The 23,823-nt window shown below is 50.9% G+C and overlaps 1 protein-coding gene across 6 annotated transcripts in view; it reads right to left on the reverse strand.

Moving 5' to 3' along the window:
* The window catches only part of CFDP1 (craniofacial development protein 1), a 255,468-nt gene that overhangs the window by 170,968 nt on the left and 60,677 nt on the right, over nt 1-23,823 (reverse strand). For all 6 annotated transcript variants that reach the window (XR_009455228.1, XR_009455227.1, XR_009455230.1 and 3 more), the window contains exon 5: nt 10,303-10,413. Coding sequence is in view for 3 of the 6 variants with exons in the window: in XM_059713733.1 (XP_059569716.1) it covers nt 10,303-10,413 (111 nt within the window). In the remaining 3 variants the exon portion in view is untranslated. The remainder of the gene's footprint in view (nt 1-10,302; nt 10,414-23,823) is intronic.

Below are 23,823 nucleotides of genomic sequence, written 5' to 3' on the forward strand. Positions count from 1 at the left end.
ACCTAAAAGTACATTAACTGGCTTCCTAAAAGGGAGCACAATTCTCTGAAATACATTTGCCTTTTTTGCTTAAAGGCAAAAGTCCCAATGGAGTGTGTGCACTTTGGCTCCAGGATGGATTTCTCCTAGTGGCGTTTACAAAAAATGTGGATACAGCAGAAGTCTGTTGGGAAGGCAGTTTATAGCAGCATAACAGAAGTATGTTACAGCAGTAGACACTGGCATTTTAAGAAGCATGCATAAACTGACTTCACAGAAGCCTAGCTGCATACAGTGCTTTCAACATTCGCTGTTGGGAAGAGATGGCCTCCACCTCTCTCCCCTAGGGAGGAGGCTCTTCTCAGCCAGACTGGCTGACCTGCTCCACCAGGCTTTAAACTAAGCCCGCTGGGGGACGGGGGGACTACCACCACTGCTGGCCAGCTGAGCAATCCTTGCAAAGCCAGCGGGTCAAGGCACTTAAGGGAGCCCACCCCTACCCCAGCCCTGGTAAAATCTGTGGGCAAGGAAGGAGCCCCCCAGGGGACACTTGCCTGCCTCTACACAAATGCCAGGAGGTTGGGGAATAAGCAGGAGGAGCTCATCCTCCTGCTCAGTGCAAATAATTATCATGTCATAGGGATAACTGAGACCTGGTGGGACTCCACCCATGACTGGACCACGGGTATAGATGACTATACCCTGTACAGGAGGGATCGTGTAGATAAAAGGGGCAGGAGTGTAGCTCTCTATGTTAAGGAAAGCTACATGTCCCTGCAAGCCGATATTGGCCACCAGGGTGGACAACTGGAAACCCTCTGGGTTAAAATCCATTGGGAACACGGTACAGGGGACACAATGGTCGGAGTCTATTACAGACCTCCCACCCAAAGTCCTGAGCTTGACCAGGAGTTTGCCCGGGAACTGGCTGAGGCAGCTTGCTCCAGGACCATGGTTGTCATGGGTGACTTCAATTACCCAGACATCTCGTGGAAGGATCGCTCAGCAAAATCTGAGTGGCCGCAAAGCTTCCTCTCGTGCGTGGATGATCTCTACCTGACTCAAGAAGTCTATGGGCCAATGAGAGGCAAAGCGCTGCTCAACCTGGTACTGGCTACTGGGGACGACCTAGTCGGTGATCTAGTGATCGATGGGAAGCTGGGTGACAGTGACCACAAGCTGATCACCTTCACCATCCGCCGAAAAGCTGGCAAGTCAGTCAGCAACACGGAAGTCCTTGACTTCAGGAAAGCCGACTTTGACAAGCTCAGGAGGCTTGTCAGTTAGGCCCTAAGTGACCATGACCCCAGGGAGAGGGGAGTTCAAGAAGAGTGGTTGCTCTTCAAGGGAGCGATCCTCAATGCACAAACTAAGTCTATTCCATCTCAGAGGAAAGGCAGCAAGAGGGCACAGCAGCCCCCCTGGCTCTCCAGGGACCTAGCAGACCTCCTGAGGCTAAAAAGAAAGGCCTACAAAGGATGGAGGATGGGAGTCGCCTCCAAGGAGGATTATTCTGCACTGGTCCGGTCCTGCAGGGAGCATACCAGGAAAGCCAAGGTTGCAACTGAACTCCAACTAGCTTTGAGCATCAAGGACAATAAAAAGTCTTTTTTCAGATATGTGGGGAGCCAGAGGAAAAGCAGGAGCAACATTGGACCCCTGCTGAACCAGATGGGGCAACTGACGCCCAGGAAAAAGCCAACCTATTAAATGGGTACTTTGCATTGGTCTTTCATCAGTTCCATGGGACGCCCATGCCTGCTACGGGACAGGGAAGTCCAGGTGAGGGTGATCCCCTGCCCTCCATTAATGCTGACTTTGTGAAGGAACATCTTGAGAAGCTGGATACCTTCAAGTCAGCCGGCCCTGACAATCTTCACCCCAGGGTACTCAAGGAGCTGGCGAGCTAGAGCAGCCTCTAGCACGAATCTTTGAAAACTCTTGGCGCTCTGGTGTAGTGCCCGAAGACCGGAAGAAGGCCAATGTGGTACCTATCTTCAAGAAAGGGAGGAAAGTGGATCTGGCTAACTACAGGCCCATCAGCCTGACTTCTATCCCGGGGAAGATCTTAGAAAAGTTTATTAAAGAGGCCATCCTTAATGGACTGGCCGATGCCAACATCTTAAGGGATAGCCAGCATGGGTTTGTTGCGGGTAGGTCTTGCTCGACCAATCTCATTTCCTTCTATGACCAGGTGACCTATCACCTGGAAAAGGGAGAAGAGATTGATGTCATGTATCTTGACTTCAAAAAAGCCTTCGATCTGGTATCGCATGATCACCTCTTAGAGAAACTGGCCAATTGTCGCCTTGGGTCCACCACGATCCACTGGCTGGAAAACTGGCTCCGTGGTCGGACCCAGAGTAGTAATTGATGGAAGTCACTCATCATGGTGTCCTGTGACCAATGGGGTCCCCCAAGGCTCTGTCCTTGGGCTGGTATTGTTCAACACCTTCATTAATGATGATCTATTGAGGTCCCTTCTGACCCTAACATCTATGAATCTATAATGATGTGGACACTGGAGTCAGAAGCGGACTGGCCAAGTTTGCCGATGACACCAAACTTTGGGGCAAAGCATCCACACCAGAAGTCAGGCGAGTGATCCAGGCTGACCTGGACAGGCTCAGCAAGTGGGCGGATGAGAATCTGATGGTGTTCAATGCCGATAAATGTAAGGTTCTCCATCTTGGGAAGAAAAACCCGCAGCATCCTTATAGGCTCGGCAGTGCTATGCTGGCTAGCACTATGCAAGAAAGAGACTTGGGGGTCATCATTGACCACAAGATGAACATGAGCCTGCAATGCGATGCTCCGGCTACTAAAGTGACCAAAACGCTGGCTTGCATCCATAGATGCTTTCTCAAGCAAATCCCGGGACGTCATTCTCCCCTTGTACTCGACTGTGTCCAGTTTTGGGCTCCACAATTCAAAAAGGACGTGGAGAAGCTTGAGAGAGTCCAGAGAAGAGCCACGTGCATGATCAGAGGTCAGGGAAGCAGACCCTACGATGACAGGCTGAGAGCCCTGGGGCTCTTTAGCCTGGAAAAGCGCAGGCTCAGGGGTGATCTGATGGCCACAGATAAACTTTGTCAGTTTATCTGGGGTGACCACCAGTATCTAGGGGAACGTTTGTTCACCAGAGCGCCCCAAGGGATGACGACTAGGTCGAATGGTCATAAACTACTACAAGACCGTTTCAGGCTGGACATAAGGAAGAATTTCTTTACTGTCCAAGCCCCCAAGGTCTGGAACAGCCTGCCACCGGATGTGGTTCAAGCGCCTACATTGAACACCTTCAAGAGCAAACTGGATGCTTATCTTGCTGGGATCCTATGACCCCAGCTGACTTCCTGCCCTTTGGACAGGGGCCTGGACTCGATGATCTTCCGAGGTCCCTTCCAGCCCTAATGTCTATGAAAACATGGAACCTCCCCCTACACTGAACTAAATTAAGTACATGATGATACACAACAAATCTGGAGTACTCTGTGGCATGTTTTTTGGCTATGGCCAGTCATTAGACTTTGTCACAATCTGCTAGCTTAGAGCCAAGTGTTGTACAACAGTCAAAAACCACATACAACAAACCTCACCTTTGCTGATGCCACATGCCAACCAATCCAGCCAAATCATCTCAGGCTTTTGGCAGGCAATTTCCAGTCTTTCTTTCAATGTACTAGCATAAAATAAAAGATAATTAATTGCCCCACTGCATCAACTCTAGAAGTCTGTTGTTTTAAAATGGAGGTTGCTAGATAATTACCGCTTTCTTCAGTAAAGACTTCTCTTTTGAGAAGTCAGGGTGATAAGCTGAGAACAAGACGTGCAGCTTTTCTCAATGGGGCTGTCATTCCTGCAGTTAAGTTACGTACACTCTAGTACCTACTCTCAAGTTAGCCTAGCTAGATGAGCACAGTCACACAACAAAAATAATACTCAAGCTGCCATGTCCAAGATGGTACTGTGGTGCTAAAATTTCTGGGAGCATCTCGTGGAATTTTGCATTGGAGCAAGCTAAGTTGCTCTATTCATTCTCTCATAGAACGTATAAGGTTTCTACAGTTTTTGGATGTAGCTGTGTTGGTCTAAGGACATAGGCAGGCAACGTTCTTTGGTTAGATGTGATATCTTCTATTAGACTTTGTCACAATCTGCTAGCTTAGAGCCACTGAGTAGTTGCAACAAAGTTCTTAGCAAGCTTCTGGGCGCAGTCAAACTTTGTCAGGCACAGGGAGTCTCTGCTGGTCTGAGACTCCAAGGAATGAGAGAAGCTAAAAATGTGGTAGGATGTCAGTGTAAATGTAAATAGGCAGAGATAAGCAAGACAAAAGGAAAAGCAGGGGAGAGGAGAGGGTAGAGAGCAGGGGGAAAGAGGAAAAAAAGAGGTTAGAGGGAGACAACAGTGCTAAAATACAAGGTGGAAAGGAAGCGGTCTGTGAAAAAGGGAAGAGTTGGACATCAGGAAAGCAGGAATGAGAGAAGCTATAAAGGTGACAATGTCAGTGAAAATATACAAGGTTAGAAATTAGAAAAATAAAAAGGTAAAGCAAGGGAAGGGAGGGTGAAGAAAAACAAGGGACAAAAAAGGTCAAAGGGAAAACACTAGCTTCTTTTATTCCTGCTTTCCTGATCTCCAACTATTCCCTTTTTCACAGATGGCCTTCTTTCCACCTTGTATTTTAGTACTGTCATCTCCCTCTGACCTCTTTTTTCCCCTCTTCCCCCTGCTCTCTTCCCCCTCCCCTCCCCTGCTTTACCTTTTGTCTTGCTTATCTCTACCGATTTACATTTATACCGACTTCCTACCACACTTTTAGCTTCTCTCATTCCTTGGAATCTCAGAACAGCAGAGACTCCCTATGCCTGAAGAAGGGGGATTGCACCCGAAAGCTTGCTAAGAACTTTTTTCCAACTACTCAGTTGGTCTAATAAAAGATATCACATCTAACAAAAAAACCTTGCCTGCCAGGTTTCTACGTATATTCATTCATCCACAGTAGCAGATTCCTCTAAGGATCACCACAAGTCCACATTGTGTTATGTTTACCTTGCACTTTAGTTAAGGTAGAAATATTTAACCTGGTTGACAATCCAGCTGTAGACTGTGAATAATTTAAGCTCCCTCAGCTAATAGCAGCCTTAAGTCACGAAGGAATTGTTCCTTCAAAGCTCCCTCAGGCTGATATAATTTGATATAGTGGTTTTCAAGTTCTGCTGTTTCTGAACAAACCATACTCTCTGTAGGCCTCTCTGAACACAAGTGAAGATGACTTTGATAGAGGAAAAAAATGCTCTTTGGAACTGAAAACATTTCAGTTTTTCCAGAGTTTGGCAAGGAGGTCAGCATAGTTTCTTTAAGACAAGTGTAAAGATGAATGTTAAAGATAATATCAGACTTTTGACAAACATTAGGATCATCTCAGTTATCCATGAGAGTTTAAGCAGTTTAACAGCTGGAGTCATGCAAGCAACATCACCAGCGCAATAACCCCTGAAAATAAATCAGAAACTCCTTTCATCTGAACATTTCACATGAAGTGTTGTGTCAGTAGGTAAGAGATCTTGACAGACCTTTTAGAAGGTCTTTCACTCAACAAGGAGAGCTGGACTGCACCTCTGAAAGAGCCACCCAGATACCACGTGAAGAATTGCTGCAGTACAAAAAGAAAATCCCCACGAATTGCACACCACTAGTTATGACATACCATCCTTCCTTGGAACCCATTTGTAAAATCCTCAAACAACTGCAACCCATACTAGAAGAAGACCCAATTCTTAAGAGATCTTTCCAGAACCACCCATCCTAGCCTTTAAGCAAGCACAAAACCTTCTATGGCCCAAAGTACACCAAACAGATCCAGTCCATGCTGGGACAAGAAATGTAAAACCTGCCAGCACATCTACACAATAACCACACCCCACAACAGAACCCTCACCATTCCTGGATGTTACACCCTGCACCTCCAAAAATGTAATACATCTCATCCAGTGCACCAAATGACCTGATGGAAAAAATGTAGGAGAGACCAAACAACAACTGTGCACCAGAATGAACGTGCGCTGAAAATCTATCAAAGATAAGAATACCCAACTACTTGTGCGTGCACACTTCTCACAAGACAACCACTCTCTCTCCAAGCTCTTGGTTCTAATTCTCAAAGGGAATTTATAAAACACCTTTCATAGATGAGCCTATGAACTTCATTTCATAAATCTACTGGATACAAAAAGCCATGAACTAAATATAGACATTGGATTTATGGCACATTATAACCTGCCTGACATCTGATAATCCCAGATAACCTGTCTGCATTTTACCAGCTATGTTCCATCACCAGGTCAATGTTCACTGCCCTTCCCCCACACCTACCTGCCTCACACCTATTGTCCCCAATCACCTCTGATCCTCACTGCCTCACATTTGCATTTTCACAGAACTGCATTTTGCATATTGTCTCCTATTCCACCATGGAGAACACAAAATACCAGCAGACTCTCCCTATGCCTGAAGAAGGGTGTGTGCGCCCAAAAGTTTGCAAAAAACGATTTTTCCAATTATTTAGTTGGTCTAATAAAAGATACCAAATTTACCCAAAGAACTCTGTCTGCCTATCAGATGGTCTGTACTTAATACTAGGCCTGCGCCCCCTGCCGCTCATAATCCAGAAATGCCCAATGAGGTGTTCAGAACAAAAAGGTCAATAGTAACATCACTTACTGGGAGACGCAGGGAATTTAGATGTGACCCTGAGAACTACTGAGACAAGGAGAGTTGCACATGCCTAGGCCAGGCGTGGGCAAAATATGGCCCGCGGGCCAGATCCAGCCTGGCAGCCCATTCTATTCAGCCCGCGGGGCCTCTAAAATTTTTTTGAAAATTAATTCTTAACTACCTCACGCTGCCTGTCAAAGATGACAGGCAGCCAGCAGCAGCAGGACCCAACAGGATCCTGTGGCTGAGCAGCAAGGCCAGCCCAGTTCCACCCCGCCCCCAGCCCCCCTTCCACATCCTACCCTCAGCCCCAAACCAGAAGCCTCTGCAGCTTCTGGCCTTGCGACCCCCCCCCCCATTCCAAGTGGGCAGTAAGGCAAGATTGGAAGGGGTGGGGGGCAGGGGAAACACAACACCACTGGAACAGCCCTGTGGTGCTTCCCCCCTCCCCCGCTTCCAGCCTGGCCCCGGGGGGAGGGGGGGGGGACGACGACACACTGGATAACAGACGGACGGACACACACGACACGAGGAGCAGCGGGGGCCACGGGGAGCAGCACAGGGTGGGGGACAGGGGCTTCAGGAGCACATGCCACTCAGCTAGTTCTCCTCACTGGTGCCAACCCAGCCGGGCCCATCTTGTCCCAAGCGACACGCGGTGAAGCAGTGGCTGGTCCGGCTTTCCTGCATGCTGCTTGGGATGGGACAGGCCCAGCCAGGTTGGCAGCGGCGAGAAGAGGAGGAGGCTCAGCCAGCTGAGCGCTGCTCAGGATCAGCCTGGCCTGGCCAGAGCGGTACGCAGCTCAGCTGTTCCTTCCCTTACCTCCGCTGGCCGGTCCCAGGAGGCACGGCTCAGCCACCACTTCTTGCCAGTGCCTTCCCGACTGGACCCAGTTTGTCCTGAGTGGCACACAGGGAAGCAGTGGCTGGCCCAGCTTTGCTGTGTGCCACTCAGGTTGGGATGGGCCTGGCCAGGTCAGCACCAGTGAAGAGAAGTGGTGGCTGAGCCATGTGCCACTCGGGACCAGCTAAGCCACAGCTTCCCTGGTACTGGCCTGAGAGGCATGTGGCAAAGCTGCAGCTTCCACTTATCTCTGCCATCCTGTCCTGGCCACTCTCAAGCGGCACATGGCTCAGCCACTGCTTCTCCTTGCTGGTGCCGACTTGGCCAGGCCCATCGCATTCTGAGCAGCATGCAGGGAAGCAGCATCTGGGATGGCTTTGCTGCATGCCACTCGGGACAGGACAAGCCTGGCTGGGGCAGCACCGGTGAGGAGAAGTGGTGGCTGAGCCAGCTGAGCTACATGCAGCTTCCCCATGCTGCTTGGGACAGACTGGGCTGGGCCCGGCTGGGTTGGCACCAGAGAGACAAAGCCATGGCTGAGCCTGTGCTGAGGAAGTGGCACACGGCTCAGCTGGCATTTCTCTTTGCCAGTTCCAACCCGGCCGGGCCCATCCCAAGCAGCATGTAGCAAAGCTGGCCCAGCTGCTGCTTCCCTGCGTGCTGTTTGGAATGCAACGGGTCCAGCCAAGTCGGCACTGGCAAGGAGAAGTGACGGCTGAGCCATGTGCCACTTGGGACCGGATGGGCCAGGCCGATGGAGGTAAGTGCACAGCTGTTCCCAGAGCCCCGGAGGCTCCTGCCACAGCTTGGGGGACTCTGCCCCACTTGCACTGTGCCCAGTGGGCACAAAGGCTAAGCTGGAAGCCCCCCAAGCATGGTGTCCTACCCCCACCAGGCAGCATCCTCTTGGGGGCAGGGGCAGTTGCACCCCATCCCATTGAGCTGTGTGGGCCAGGCCAGGCCAGGCTCTACCTTCAGTGCCACTGTGGGCCCAGCTGCAGCCTGAGTCTGTGGAGCTCTGAGGCAGCCCCCACTCCCTTCCCAGCCCCCCCTCTCCTCTTGCTGCCACCTTCCCAAGGGCCTGGCCTGGCCAGGCCAGCCTACCCACAGTGCCTCCCCCTGCGCCTCTCTCTCCCCCTCTATGAAGTTTTATTGTCACCAGGTTTAGAATTTTTAGAAAACCTGATATTTACCACAAAAAGAAATGTTTATGATTATTAACTATGTAACAGGAGGGACATCAGGGTCGCTGTGCTCTCCCCTGCCGCCTCCTTCACCGTGCCAAGCGGCCTTCTTGCACCCTCCAATTCTCGCCCGCCACGTCTTTGATTTTCTATATAAGGAGGCTACCTTCTGTCCTCTTGGCCCCAGTTCTTCTGTCATGGGTGTCCCATGCACCCAAGCCTTATGGGCTATGCGTGGCTCGTACCACCCCAATACCACACCCCAAGCCTCGCAGATGTAAATGGACGTTATTCTGTCCCTCTCTCCATCTTCACGTCCTCTATGGCACTTGGGCTCTCTGTAGCCCCGTCTCTCTCTCTCTCTCTCTCTTTTCGTGCCCTGTCTCTCGGGGCCTTCTCCGTACGCCGCCCTGTCTCTCAGGCTCACCACAAGGCGGCCCCCTTCTCTAGGGCTCACCACGCCTGCACTGGGGCTGCTCAACAATGCCCCCCTTCTCTGGGCTTCTCAACTGTCCCTCTCTGGGTCTGGGGTCTATGTACCCTGTATGCAGCGCCCTCACTGGTGCTGGGGTCCCCACACTATTGTGAGTCCCCTATGAGGCCTCCTCCATCCCCTTATAGCCTCATCCAAACCACCGGTCATAAACAAACAGCAACATAAACACAAGCCCCTGGGCTACAACACAAACATAAGCCTCCAGCCAAACTGCGCTCAGGCCTACCAGGGGTCTCTATCCCCCTGCGGTGACCAACGCTGCTCTAGCATCCTGGCTCGGCTTATCTTTTTTCTCTGGCAGGGAGCTCCTTCTGCCTTGGCTGCTGGTAGGGAACTGTCGCCTGGCCTCTTGCCTGTGGTTTATATAGGAGCCAGGCCCTGCCCCTTCTTGTCAGCTGGCTAGGCAGGTGCGGATCACTAGCTCCCTCTAGTTGCACCAGCAACCGGCACCTGAGGAGTCTTCCTGGCTCTCTCAGTAGCAGGCACCTTAGTGCCCTGCTACAAACTATATTAATAATTCAGTGCTTTCTGCCATATACCTACCCCCCCACCCCCAGTTTTGCTTGTTTTTTGGCATGCCAGCACTCCAGTACCTTACAAGGTAGACATTGTGTTTTTTTCGGCACTTTGGCCAAAAAACATTGCCCATCCCTGACAGACCATGTGACAGGGTGTAACTTTCAGTTCCAAGGCCACACCACCCCCTCCCAAAAGGAGTACTTCTAGGGGTAAAGGGAGGGACTTCTGGTGGCAAAGGGCAGGGAGGGATTAAGAGGTGGGACTTCCGGACACAAGATGATGACCAGGGAGCGGGGCAACTGTCAAGGGGCCGAGCTACCCACGCGGCCCTTGACAGCTCACCAAAACTCATGAAGCGGCCCTCCAGCCGAAATAATTGCCCACCCCTGGCCTAGGCACCTCAAAGAATCAGGCCTTTACATCTCAATTCTGTTCCCATTAAAATCAAGGCAAAACTTACGCTGCCTCAGATGGTGCAGAACGAACTTCTGCTTACTAAGTGGGACACCCTACACAAACTATAACACCTTGTGGGGAGGGAGAGGGTGGAAATGTATGTACTCACCCAGAGACTGTAGGAAGAGAAGCTGGAATTGCTGTCTGAGTTTTCTCCTTCTCTTGCTGTTCCAGAAAAGATTTGGCTTCTTTTGAGGCAGCATCTACTTCTTTAGTCACTCTGTTGTGGGGGGACAAGAGAGAGAGCGCCACCTGTTAAAGCAGATGTATGGACAGAGAGGTAATCAAAGACCTAGCAAGTGAGTACAGGAAATATTTGGCACTTGCAGACAATGTTCACTGTACTAATTCCCCTTCCATCAACTATTCTGTGCTGAATGGCTATGTGGATTCCATTTTGATTACAAACCTTCCAAATCCATGTGATAAAGAAAAAAGACACAGTTAAAGGGATTTATACAATGAATAGAAATGTTTATACATTTAAGCAGACCTGTAGCTACTCGAAGTCACTGAGAACCCCAAATAGATCACTAGAGGAGAATCTGGTCTCTTAATTGGACTGGTTTCTCCATTTGCTGCTCAATGATGTAATTCTTGTGCTCCAGCTGCTCCCCTACCCACACAACATAGGGGCTGGTAACACCTATAATCCCCATGATCAATGCTACAGCAAAGAACCTGTCTAGTAGGAGAACGTTCTAACTTAAATGGTGAATGCAGAAGTTTGCTACCTTTTTCTAGATAATATTTTTGTTTTGGGTCTAGAGCAGCAGTTCTCAACTGGGGATCTGAAGCCCCCTAGGGGGCTGTGCCTGAGGGATGAGGAGACAGGAAAGCAGTGCTCAGGCACTGGCTGGTTCCAGGCAGGGGGGCTTGGGCTCTTCACACTGGGCTTCTGCTATCTGAGCCCAGTGCTGCACAAGCTGCAGCAGCAGGCAGTAGGCTACACGGTGCTGTCAGTGCAGCAACCCAGCGAGCTCTTCATGTGCACCTTCTCATGCAGTGGCACCTGCCATGGCACCATGCTGTACTCCTGCCTGCAGGCCTCCCACGCTTTGCTGTTCCTGCAGCTCCCCACAGGTAAATCTATGGGGGGGGCAGGCAAGGCGGGGTGGGAAGATGTGTGGAGGAGTAGGGGTATCCTCCCAGATTTCTATGCCCACAGTGGGCATCGGGCTGCAGACTGGCACAGGCAGAAGCCACCTCTGTGGCCCAATGGGCAGGACCCGACATGGGGGGCAGAGTGGGGTGGTGAGACTTGTTGCAGTTGCAGCTGCTGCCGGGACCCCACGCCAGCTGCACCACCAGCAGCACGGTGAGTAACAGACTGGGGGAGGGGCTGTGTGCAAGAGACAGTGGGTCAGGATTGAGGGGCACTGGCAGAGCCAGGGGGCTGCAAGTCAGGGGTGAAGGGGGCCATGAGTCTAAAAAAGGTTGAGAACCACTGGTCTAGAGGATATAACATATCAAACTTCAAATCAATATTGCTGTAGGGAAAGAAATACAAATATTGGAACAAAAATTCCCAGAAAACCATTTAATTATTAATAATTAACACAGCTACTTTACCCGTTTCATTGTTGCTGACCTGCCTCCAGCAACATAGAAAATAAGATGCAGAGCAGCTACTAATGAGGTTCCCTGCTTAGTGAAGCTAGAAATCTCAGTCCTTAAAAAAGTAAACCCTAAAGCAGGCCTGGGCAAAAATGGCTCAAGGGCCAGATCTGGCCTACAGTGGGTCCCTCAGGCCTGCCCGGCCCTGTGGTACATGCAACAGGTCCCACTGCTCCCAGGCATGCAGTTGGGCTGGGGCAGCGTGACAGCCAGACTTTGTTTCCTGGCAGCCCCAGCAGTGTCTACTTCTGGCTGTTGCTTTTGGATCCAGCCCCACTGCCCAGGAGCAGTGGGAAGTGCTGGACCCATGCGAGCAGGGCACACAGCTGGGCAGCTGGGATGGGGCTGCAGGGGGCTGGGGAGCCGTGTTCTGCTGCCCACACATTCCTGCAATGGCTGCTCGTTCTGCAGGCAGAGGCGTGCGTGGAGTGGATTGTGGCTCTACCCTGGGCCCTAGCCCTATATTGTCACTGGCCCAAAATCTCAGCACTGGCTTCAACCCCCCGCCTGTCCCACTCCCAGAGGCAGCTCCCCACCCGCAGGCCCATCCAGTCCTCCTAGCCACGAGCCCTGCCCCTGTAAGTCCCAGCTGGTCTCCACAGAGACCCCAGGATCACTGGGCAGTGACAGCACAGGGATGGGGCATAGCTGCAATCTGCTCCCTGCATGCCCCTGCCTGTGGAACTGGCACCCATTGCAGGGGCATGAGGGGAGTGGATCATGGCTCTACCCCAGCCCCTAGCCCTGTACTGTCATCAATGTGATCCCAGTCCCAGCCCCAGACCTGGCCACATCTCAGATGCTGCTCCCTCCCAACCACAACCCTAGCTTAACCGCCCGGCTGCATGCAGGAGCCTCTTAGGATGTTTTGGTGAGCTGCTGGGGGGGGGATGGGGCAGGAGGTGCTGACCCAGTCCTGACAGCTCACAAACTCCCTAAGTGGCCCTCCAGCCAAAATAACTGCCCTCCCCTACCCTAAAGCCTAGCAAAGTCCATGTCCACAGACTGAAATACCCAGAGAATAGCTGCTTGTTCCAAATGATACATGCAGCCAAGCTATGCTTATCTTTGCCACGTCTGGCCACAGACAAGGAAGAGGAGCAGTCAATTCCAACTTGCATGTCTTCACTATCACTGACCACTTTGCCTGCATCTGCATACTTGAAAAGTTGGAAGAATCATTTTCAGGTTGATGCAAACGTCAGTACTACTCAAAAGTAACTTTAAAAATGTTCTCTTAATCCTAGGACCTGCTTCCCTGTGAGAATTCAGACCCACAACCACTGACTTCTTAGCCCTCATAGCCCTGCTGTACCAACACACAGCAATAGCAGAGGAGCTGGATTTCACCCTGTAGTCTGCAGTTGTTAGCTAAGTTCCAATCAGTTGCATTAGATCACACTGATGGAAACCTAAGGCACATGTGTGACAGGGGGCAGAATCTGGCCTGTAGAAACATTTATTACAGCTGATATACAAGAGGAAACTGAGCTGGACTCTCAGATCCTTAGTTTGCAAGGTTGACAATGAGAAAAATGCTTTCTACTTGCTAATAAAACACAGTTGACTCAGTAACTGAGACAAAATTAGGGGTGCACCAATAAAGATTTTTTTGACTGATACCGATGGCCAATTATTAACCAGCTATAATCGGCTGATATCTATCTGATAGCCGATATGCAGGCCGGCAGCTTGGAAAGTAGGATCTGGTGGTAAGCCTGTGCAGGGGGGAAGAGATGGGGGGAGGGAAGGGGTGTGGGAGGGGCAGACTGAGGCTCCCATGGTGAGCAAGGGAATGGGGCTGGGGCAGAGGCAGAGGCTGTCTGGGTGGGGTGGGGTGTGGGACAGAGCCAAAGGTGATGTCTGCGGGGGTGGGGGAGACGATGGACGGATGACACGGGACGGGACGGGACAGGACGGGACACGGATGGACAGATGGATGGGATGGGACTCTCCACCACTGTGCACATCCCCAGGGGAGGCATGGGGGGCATGTGCCCCCCTGATGTGTGTGGGGGGTGATAGCAGGCTGTGGGCTTGGGGCCAGGGGCTGTGCCAGCCTCTTCCCAGCAAGGGCGTTGGGCTGGGGCTGCACTCAGAAAGGCAGGGGTAGGTTGGGCAGCAGTGCTGGGAGAGGCAGCTGTGGGGTGGCCATATCCCACCCCATAGCCCCCGCCTTCTGCCCCGCCCCCACCTCAAGCACTGCCCCAGCCCAGCTGCCCCGCTGGGAAAAGGCTGACACAGCCCCTGGCCCCAAGTGGGCAGCCCACCCTTGCCCCACGCACAAATCTGGGGGGCATATGGTGTGGCCAGCCAGCAGGGGTTGCTCTTACATTGATCCACCCACCTCACTGCTCATGACCACCTTCCAGGCTCTGAGTTCCTCACACCTAGCCAACCCCCTTCCTAGAGCACACCCGCTAGCCTGGGGCTAACGCAACCACCACCCAGGGTCTGGACTGATCCTGGCCCTGTGCCCCCTGGGAAACACAGGCCTAGTAGTCCTTAAGGGTACTTGACCCGCTGCAAGAACTTGGGGTGCTCCCCTCAGTCTGAAGCACAAATAGCGGTCTCCCTTAGTTAGCCAAACCAAGGGGACCCCAAGGCATAATCTAGACCCTCTCCCAATAAATCTCCCATGTTAGGTAAAAAGAAGAACTTTATTGTTTACAAGGAGTAGGTTTGGAATAGGGTACAGGGTAGAGCAATATCAGAGAAATCCCATAGAGCAAACAGGATGGCTGGGTAGCCTTTGATCGCGCATCTGAGTTACTGCAAGCGATATATCTAGTTAGATCTCCAGTAGCTCACTCACAAGTATCTCCACCTGCCTCTAGATTATTCCCATTGGAGGGAGGCAGTTCACTGATCTTGTGTTTCCAGAGAGAGCAAGTTTCAGATGGTCCAGCTTCTCTCTGAGTTTTTCCATCATGGCTACCACCCCTTCTCCTGGGCAGTTTTTAACCTTATGACCTCATTTACCTGGTCCAATGGAGGCCAGTACCTGTTGGCTGCCAGCCAACCAATTTGAAATGCATCACTGGTTGCTGGGTAGACTGGCAGAGTCCTTAGCCCCCTCCCAGTCAGGTTGGCACTGCTTAGAACAATAGGGAGCTTAAGCCCCCAGCCAGGTATGATGCCAGTCATGTAGGCAGAGGGAGCAGGTTTCCCCCCGCTCCCTCAGGAATGTATCTAGCTCAGGTTACAACTCAGGGTTACATGAAGAGATGGGGCTGAGGAGTCTGCCCTTCACAGTGACCATGTTAACCAAATTGTCACGTAGCAGTTTTTGGGGAGACAGAAGTAGCATTCTGCCACACATGCCCCCATGCATCCTCCAGGGGTGCAGACAGGACACAGTGCCCGCCCTCCCAACCCTCCTATGCCCCCTGGATGAGCCACCCAAAGCTCCATCCCATGGCTCATTCTACCCTGGCTGGGCAGCACCTGCCCCTGCCCCACTCTCCCTCATCGTGGGGGCCTCAATCTGCCCACCCCGTGCCCCTTCCGCCCTACAGACTTAGCGGACAGATGCACTGGTACACTGCCTGGCTGCACTCCTGGCTGCATGCATGCTGCAGCTGCGCTCATACACACAGCATTTATCAGTGACATAACTGACTATACCAGCCAAAAGAAACCGATTGCCAATAATGTAAATTTTCGTTCTTTCAGTGCCGATCTGATATGGACTGATGTATTAGTACACCTCTAGACAGAATAGGTACAGGATCCCTCAATGCCACTGACCGAGTCATTTTGTTGAGTACAACCACAGTAAGTCCAACACAAAGCAAAGAGGTATTGGAGGGGACGAAGGAGGGAAGCAAAAAGATTTTTAGCATCCTCTCTGAAACTCAAACACAGTGGAAAAAAAATGATCAAAGAAAACTAAAGTTAAATGCCTCTTCTTCAGCCTTGTGCTTTAAATTCATAAAATGAGATTATTTCCATTTTCATTTCAGCTTAATCGCTTGCCTTTCAAAGCAGTGGCTGCCATGCAGAGTGAAGTCAATTTCAAGCTATGTATATTTAAAAGTGCTTGCTGATTAGATTGAAAAGGGAAAAAAAAAATTCAGGAAGGAACACAAGCTTTGGACACTAGCATTACTATGTCAAACATCCAGAACATGCAAGCCAACGTGGCCCTCAGAAACAATGCTCATACCACACAGTAATTATACACCAACAGTTACTGTACCTTCATAAATTTCATTAGAATAAATTTGTTGCCTTTCTGCAGCAATTAGCTGGAATTCCCTGAGGAGCCCCACCAGCAGCAAATGTCAGGCACAGATTAATACAGGGGCGGGCAATTATTTTGGGTGGAGGGCCAAGGGCCACTTACCCAGTTTTGGCAAGCTGTTGAGGGCCACATGGGTAGCCCCACCCCTTGACAGGTGCCCCACCCCCTGGTCACCATCTTGGGATCAGTGTCCCAGGGCCAGCACCGGTGGGGCCCAAAGCGAGGCACAGGCCAGCAGGGGTCTGTGGAGCTGGACTGCACTGCATCAGCAGGGAGAGGGGGGACCAGGCCCGGCTCCACAGAGCCCCTGCCGGCCGGGACCCTGTACCCCTGCCACCCTGCTCTGGGCCCCACCAGTGCTGGCCCCAGGGCACCAGTGTGGGCCCCGTGCTCCTGCTGGCTCCCGCACCTGCTCACTCCCAGTGCCCCCCAGCCCTGCAGTACAGGTGGGGGGCAGCACACAGCTCTGACCCCCTGTTCTCTGGCAGGGAAGAGGAGCTGGTGCTGAGTGCAGGGAAAAGCAGCCTCACGCCCGCCCCATGGCCGGTGCTCCCTGCTGCAGCCGGTTGCAGCCCATGTGGGGCTGTCCTGAGCAGGCACAGGCAGCCCCACATGGACTGCGAGCGGCTGCAGCATGGGGCGTTGGCCATGGGGCAGACAAGGGGCTGGTTTTCCCTGCACTCAGAACCAGCTTGTAACCCACCCCCGCCTGCCAGCCTGGGCCCCGTGCCAGCTCTGGGCTGCCCATAGATTCATAGATGTTAGGGTCGGAAGGGACCTCAATAGATCATCGAGTCCGACCCCCTGCATAAGCAGGAAAGAGTGCTGGGTCTAGATGACCCCAGCTAGATACTCATCTAACCTCCTCTTGAAGACCCCCAGGGTAGGGGAGAGCACCACCTCCCTTGGGAGCCCGTTCCAGACCTTGGTCACTCTAACTGTGAAGAAGTTCTTCCTAATGTCCAGTCTAAATCTGCTCTCTGCTAGCTTGTGGCCATTGTTTCTTGTAACCCCCGGGGGCGCCTTGGTGAATAAATACTCACCAATTCCCTTCTGTGCCCCCGTGATGAACTTAAAGGCAGCCACAAGGTCGCCTCTCAACCTTCTCTTGCGGAGGCTGAAAAGGTCCAGTTTCTCTAGTCTCTCCTCGTAGGGCTTGGTCTGCAGGCCCTTGACCATACGAGTTGCCCTTCGCTGTACCCTCTCCAGGTTATCCGCATCCTTCTTGAAGTGTGGCGCCCAGAATTGCACGCAGTACTCCAACTGCAGTCTGACCAGCGCCCTATAGAGGGGAAGTATCACCTCCCTGGACCTATTCGTCATGCATCTGCTGATGCACGATAAAGTGCCATTGGCTTTTCTGATGGCTTCGTCACACTGCCGGCTCATGTTCATCTTGGAGTCCCCTAGGACTCCAAAATCCCTTTCCACCTCTGTGCCACCCAGCAGGTCATTCCCTAGGCTGTAGGTGTGCTGGACATTTTTCCTCCCTAGGTGCAGCACTTTGCATTTCTCCTTGTTGAACTGCATCCTGTTGTTTTCTGCCCACCTGTCCAACCTATCCAGGTCTGCCTGCAGCTGTTCCCTGCCCTCCGGTGTGTCCACTTCTCCCCATAGCTTTGTGTCATCTGCAAACTTGGACAGAGTACATTTCACTCCCTCGTCCAAGTCACTGATGAAGACATTAAAGAGTATCGGTCCAAGGACCGAGCCCTGCGGGACCCCACTGCCCACACCCTTCCAGGTTGAGACCAACCCATCCACCACGACTCTTTGGGTGCGACCCTCTAGCCAATTCGCCACCCACTGGACTGTGTAGTCATCCACATCGCAGCCTCTTAACTTGGTCACCAGTATGGGGTGGGATACCGTATCGAAGGCCTTCCTGAAGTCTAAGTATAGGACATCCACCCCTCCTCCTGTGTCCAGGCGTTTCATAACCTGGTCATAGAAAGAGACTAGATTGGTCAGGCACGATCTGTCCGCCACAAACCCGTGCTGGTTTTCCCTCAGCATAATTTGCCCTGCCGGGTTCTCACAAATGTGAGCCTTGATAATTTTTTCAAAGACTTTACCAAGGATGGAGGTGAGACTGACTGGCCTATAGTTGCCCGGGTCCTCCTTCCTCCCCTTTTTGAAAATGGGGACCACATTAGCCCTTTTCCAGTCCTCCGGGACTTGTCCCAGTGTGCAAGCTCCGGGTGGGCAGCAGCAGCAAACACCACCCAGTGCGGCAAACGGGAGGGGGTGGGGCCGCAGCTGCTCCCGCTGAGTGCAGCCCGGACTAGCAAGCCCAGAGTCAGCACAGGGCTGGGTTACAAGCCGGTGCTGAGCACGGGGGAAAAAGCAGCTCCTCCTCTGCCCCATGCCCGGCGCTCCCTGCTGCAGCCACTCACAGCCCATGTGGGGCTGCCTGTGCTTGCTCTGGACAGCCCCATGCAGGCTGCGAGAGACTACAGCAGGGAGCACGGGCCATGAGGTAGGGCCCTTCCCTGCCCAGGGTCCTCCCTGCCCTCCCCCACCCCTTAACTGAAGTTCCTGTGCTGGGGCAGCCATCTGGTCCCAGGCTTCCGGCTGGGGGGGCAGGGCTGGGCAGGCCCTGCTGTTGCGGGAGCCCACCAGGCTTCCCCTGGGTCCTACTGCCCTTGGTTTCTGTCATTTTTGACAGGAACCAAGGGCAGATAAATATTAATTTTCTAAATCTTTTTAGGGGCCCCACAGGCCAGATAGATTGGCCTTGCGGGACAGATCTGGCCCATGGGCCATATTTTGCCCACCTCTGGATTAATACCACCATCACAGGCTCCATTTTTAAACACATGGGCATTAAGAACAGTTGAATTTCCTATCTCAGCTGAGGAGCAGAATAGGTCCTAGCATATTTTGTGCATGGACCATGGCCTATGGAGATGTTCTTGCTAGTATGACCTACACACACACACACTTTCACCTAGTTCTGAGATTCACCCACAACATAAAAAACAAAACAAAACAGTGCAGACAGCCATGAGAAACATCAGAGTCAAAGTGCAAAAAATTCAAGAGAGACAGCATGGAAGTAAAGACTGTGTGCTGTCCCTCGCCTTCAAGTTCTGCCAAGCAGCCTTTATAGCAGCGGTTCACATGGAGGGGTGTGTGAGCCAGCCTGGCTCCACTCCTTACCACCATGTTCAGTTCCAGGAACTGGCTGGAGCTGTATGCCACAGGGCGGCAACACATGCATGGGTTATGAGCGCCCCAAGGGCCTGCTGCCTGCTGCTACCGCTGGCAGAGGTTGTGAGCCTTTTGGGGGGGGGGGGGGGGGGGGGGGGGGGGGAGTCCCCACACCACTTCACCCTCCCTCACACCCTCCAGCCCCACACCCTGCCTACCCAAGCTCCTCATTCCCGCTGCCCCACTGGGCGCAGACCCTAGGCTCTGCACTCCTGCTAGCCCCAGCCCTATGCTTCTGCCCAGCTACAGCTTCCCCCAATCCACCACCACTTCCCTACCTGCTGTATGGACATGAGGAGGAGCTGCTGGAGGCTGGGGAAGCTGAGCAGGTCCCTCAGCAACTGCAGCAGTGGCTCTGCCTAGAAGCTGTGCTTGCTGGCCAGGGCCCTCCCATGTACAAGAGTGGGGTTGAAGCACATGGGCTAGGTGGGGTACAGTCAATTGGTGGACACCCGCAGGCTGGATGAAACTGCTTGGCGGGACAGGTCCAGCCTGCAGGCTGTATTTAGAGACAAACCCAGGAATCCTGGCTCCCCCTTCCTTGCTCTAACCCAGATACAATGTTGCCTCAATTATTAGAAAAAATCCTCTAAGAAAATGACAAGGTAAAGATCCCCATGAAAAATACCCAAGTAAATGATAAAAAAAGCAGCTTCAGACAAATGACTATGTATTAAGACTCCTGACAGTTGAAAGTCAAAAATCCTTGAAAGCAAAAAAAGGAAAGATTTGTCCCTGGAAAGGTCAGCAAAGAGACAGCTAACATCACTTTCACAGCCTAACCCTCCTAGGGCTCAGCAGCGCTATAGCCAAGTCTCTTCAGCCTGATAGCAGGATTACCAGTGCTTAATGCTCACTTCTCGTGTTGTCTCAACAGTACTGGTGGAAGGATGCTGTACTGAAGTGCTTTGTATGCAGTTATTTTCTGTTCCCCTTGGCCTATCAACAGCTGCTTGGAATTCATTTTTTTAAGGTCATTAACCATCACAAAGCAAAAATGCAGCTGCAGCATGCAACCTGTTTCACCAACACTGCACAGCTGGGAACAAAGGCATCAGAAAACTAATTAAAAATGATCTTTTAAGATGATTCCATCACAAGAAATACTGATTGTTTCATAAAATGAAATAAATACAGCTTGGTATAGCTGGTGCTGAGCCAATGCTAGCAGTGACTTTGCATCATTCCAATGACTGACAAATGAGAGACTATTAAAAAGGTTTTAACAGGCTTTAACTAGATCAGAGCATGTACATTTTCACTCTTCTTCAGATCCCAGGCCAGGAAAAAGAAACAACTGGTCAACACTATTACAGGAGACAATAACTCACTGTGCACAAACCTAAACACTCCCTGCTCTGTGCTGACCAGAGCTGGGAGCTGCTAATCCAGCTGGAAGAAATCAGTTATTACTAAGAAAAATTATAAGACCTTTCACTTTTAAATACTTGATAAGTAACTATTTGCCTGACTGTTTACTGGGATCCTATTCACAAATTCTAATCCAGGAATAAACAAGAAAATAAATATATTGTCAGCAATAAACTAAGTACAGTTAGTGTCACGCCCACTCCCACACCCTGTAATTCACAACACAAAACTGCTCTCTCCTCATTTCTCTCTAAAGATTTAATAGCAGAGTGTTTTAAATGAAATCTTGTTATACGAAGAGACTTGCACAAAATATTATGCAGAACATTTCATACTTAAAGACCCCCAAGGTAGGAGCCAGCACCACTTCTGCTGGAAGTTGGTTCCAGATCCTAGCCGCCCTGACAGTGAAGTAGCACCTCCTGATGTCTAGTCTGAATCTACCCTCTGCTAGCTTGTGACCATTATTTCGGAAGAACAATGCCTGCTGGTCCCCCCTGACTAGTTTGTAACAGGCCACTAGATCCCCCCTCAGCCTTCTCTTGTGGAAGCTGAACAGGTTCAGGTCCCTTAACCTCTCCTCATAGGGCCTGCCGTGCTGACCCCTGATCATGCAGGTGGACCTCCTCTGGACCCTCTCCATGTTGTCCACATCCCTCCTGAAGTGCAGTGCCCAGAACTGGACACAGTACTCCAACTGCAGCCTGACCAGTGTCACATAGAGGGGGAGGAAGCAAGTTAATGCCATCATCCCTGTTTTATGCATAGGAAAAACAAAGGCAGTAAGATAGGTAGTGACTTGCCCACAAATCATCGGACAGAAAAGTGGCAAGAGCTAGGAGTAGGACCCAGTTTTCCCAGAGTACTACTCCATCTAGGAAACCAGACTGCCTCAAGCTACTCATCAGCAGATAGACAGAAATGATTGTTTTTTAACATATTACTTCCCACTCTTGCTACAAACCTCATATAGACAGACAGACAGACAACTGTCTGGCCTCCCTGTGTTTTATGTTTTAGTTTAATGCTAGTTACACACATAGCTAGGCCTGGTCTACATACAGATTTTGTGCTAGTATAGGTATACCAGTTGGGGTGCGATGTTCTTCCTGCACACTACTATATTGATACTACCCCCAACACACAGGCAGTTACACCGGTGTAAATGTACTGACAGCAGCTGGTCTTATTCCCCTGTGTCTATACCATGGGCCTGCTGTTAGCTTTAGATCAACATAGGTAAAGTGCTGTAAGCTGCATCTGTTAACAAAGGCCTTAAAGTTAAACATTTACACTGAGCAGAAAGCAGGGCAGGGTGTTGCCTTAGAAACTAACTGATTCAGAGGCAGAGCTTTTATAGGCAACAGCCTACTTTGACAGATGCTATGAATGGAAAGTTACACTGAGTGTCTTATCAGGCAGCTATATAGGAGAGACCCATGTGGGCTATGTCCATCAATAGGCATTTCATATGGCAAGCAGACATGAACTTGGCAAATTTAAAATACATTTTAAATGCCATAAGGGGACGTTTACACAGGTATGTGCTCAGGACTGCAACTTTCTTGAAATACTAGTAGTTTAGGAGGAATAGCCAACAGAGTTTAAATTTTAATATTGCTTTTTATAGTGCCAAAGGTGCTTTGACAAATAGTTAACTTCCTATTAAACACTGATATTCTGTATTATATTTAGTGACAGAGTGGAGCTAATGTACCAGCTCCTTTCTAAAGTGCTGATTCTAATTTAGACCTCAGCTGTAAGGGAAAGGTCTTTTGTGTTCTAAGGCTGGGGCTTTAGAGATATTCTGAGTTCAGATCACAACTACAGGCAACACAGAGTAGCATAGTGTAGGTCAGTGGTTTTCAAGCAGTTCCATGGAACCCTGGGTTTTGCAGCAAGTCATCAGCAGGGATCCGAGTTTCCTATTCACCACAGAAAATGTGGTAAACCCTGGATTTTCTCTTTTAAAGGAGAAAAATGTGGGAAACAGTGGGTTTCCCCTTGTAGGCAGGCAGAGTTCCAGCTTGCAAGGGGCTGGGGGGAATGGGAGAAGGGTGGTCAGGCAGGGGCACCATGTGCATGTGTGTGAATACACATGCACACCGCCACTAGGCAACCTGAGGGAGCTGCTCTCCAGGCAAGTCTGGTGGAAGGGGAGGGGATTGAGGCCCCCATAGTGAGAAAGGGAGGGAGGGAGTTGGGGAGGCCTGGAGCTGCTGCCCAGCTCGGGCAGTGCTTACAAATTGGTTTAAAATTGTAAATGCATCTCATTGAAACATTGTGTTCAACTAATACCTAGATATATAGCGGTATTTCATTTTAATCATGGAAAAATGCAGATTTGGGGGATTTTAATCAGAGATTTTGTGATTCCCTTCCCCCTGCCCGGCCCTTTAAATCAGAGATTGTTGCCATTTTTAAACTGGGGAAACCATGATCCCTGGTCATCAGGGACTCCACAGAGACTGGGGGCAGAGATGAAAGAGGCTGGAAGGTAGCATGTTGTCATTACTGGGCCTGGTCACCTGGCTTCACAGATATGGGTAGGGCTGCCATAACAGAAGCGATATGAGGGTTCCATGAATTTAGGAAGTTTGAAAAAAATTGGTGTAGGTTGGGACAGTCATAAGCTGGTAGAGCTGTACAAAGCTCCAAAATGGAGCAGTCAAACAGCATGGCATATCCTTAGGTGCACCAGCAAAGCTGCATACTGTCAGGAGGAAGAAGGACAAAGAATCATCTCTAGGGCAGCAGGAAGAAGATATTAAGGCCAGAAGATCACGCATGGTCAAAGCTATGTCAAGGAAGTTTGGAGAGCACTGCTCTGCACTCTGTTACTGTTATAAACAGCCTTCATACAATGTTCCCAACACAGCTCAACAGAACTATATTTGCAACATGGGTCAATTCACATTTTTCAAACCAGTTAAAGTGACAACAGAATAGGGGTGGCCAAGGTGTGCGACAACATTCTGCCAACCTAGCAACCCAGATCCTCAACTGCAGCAGCAGAAACCCTCCTGCCTCCTCTGACTTTTTGTGCACGGAAGATAAGACTAGCTCATCTGGAAAAAGCCAGATTTCTTGCCCATCAACATCTTGGAACAGGCAGTCCTCACTTACACAGTCTGCTCCAATTTAGCCCTCACAAACCATTATAAAACTTTTCACCTGAACTAT

This window comes from Alligator mississippiensis, chromosome 10, assembly GCF_030867095.1.
Source record: "Alligator mississippiensis isolate rAllMis1 chromosome 10, rAllMis1, whole genome shotgun sequence".
Taxonomy (NCBI): Eukaryota; Metazoa; Chordata; order Crocodylia; family Alligatoridae; genus Alligator; species Alligator mississippiensis.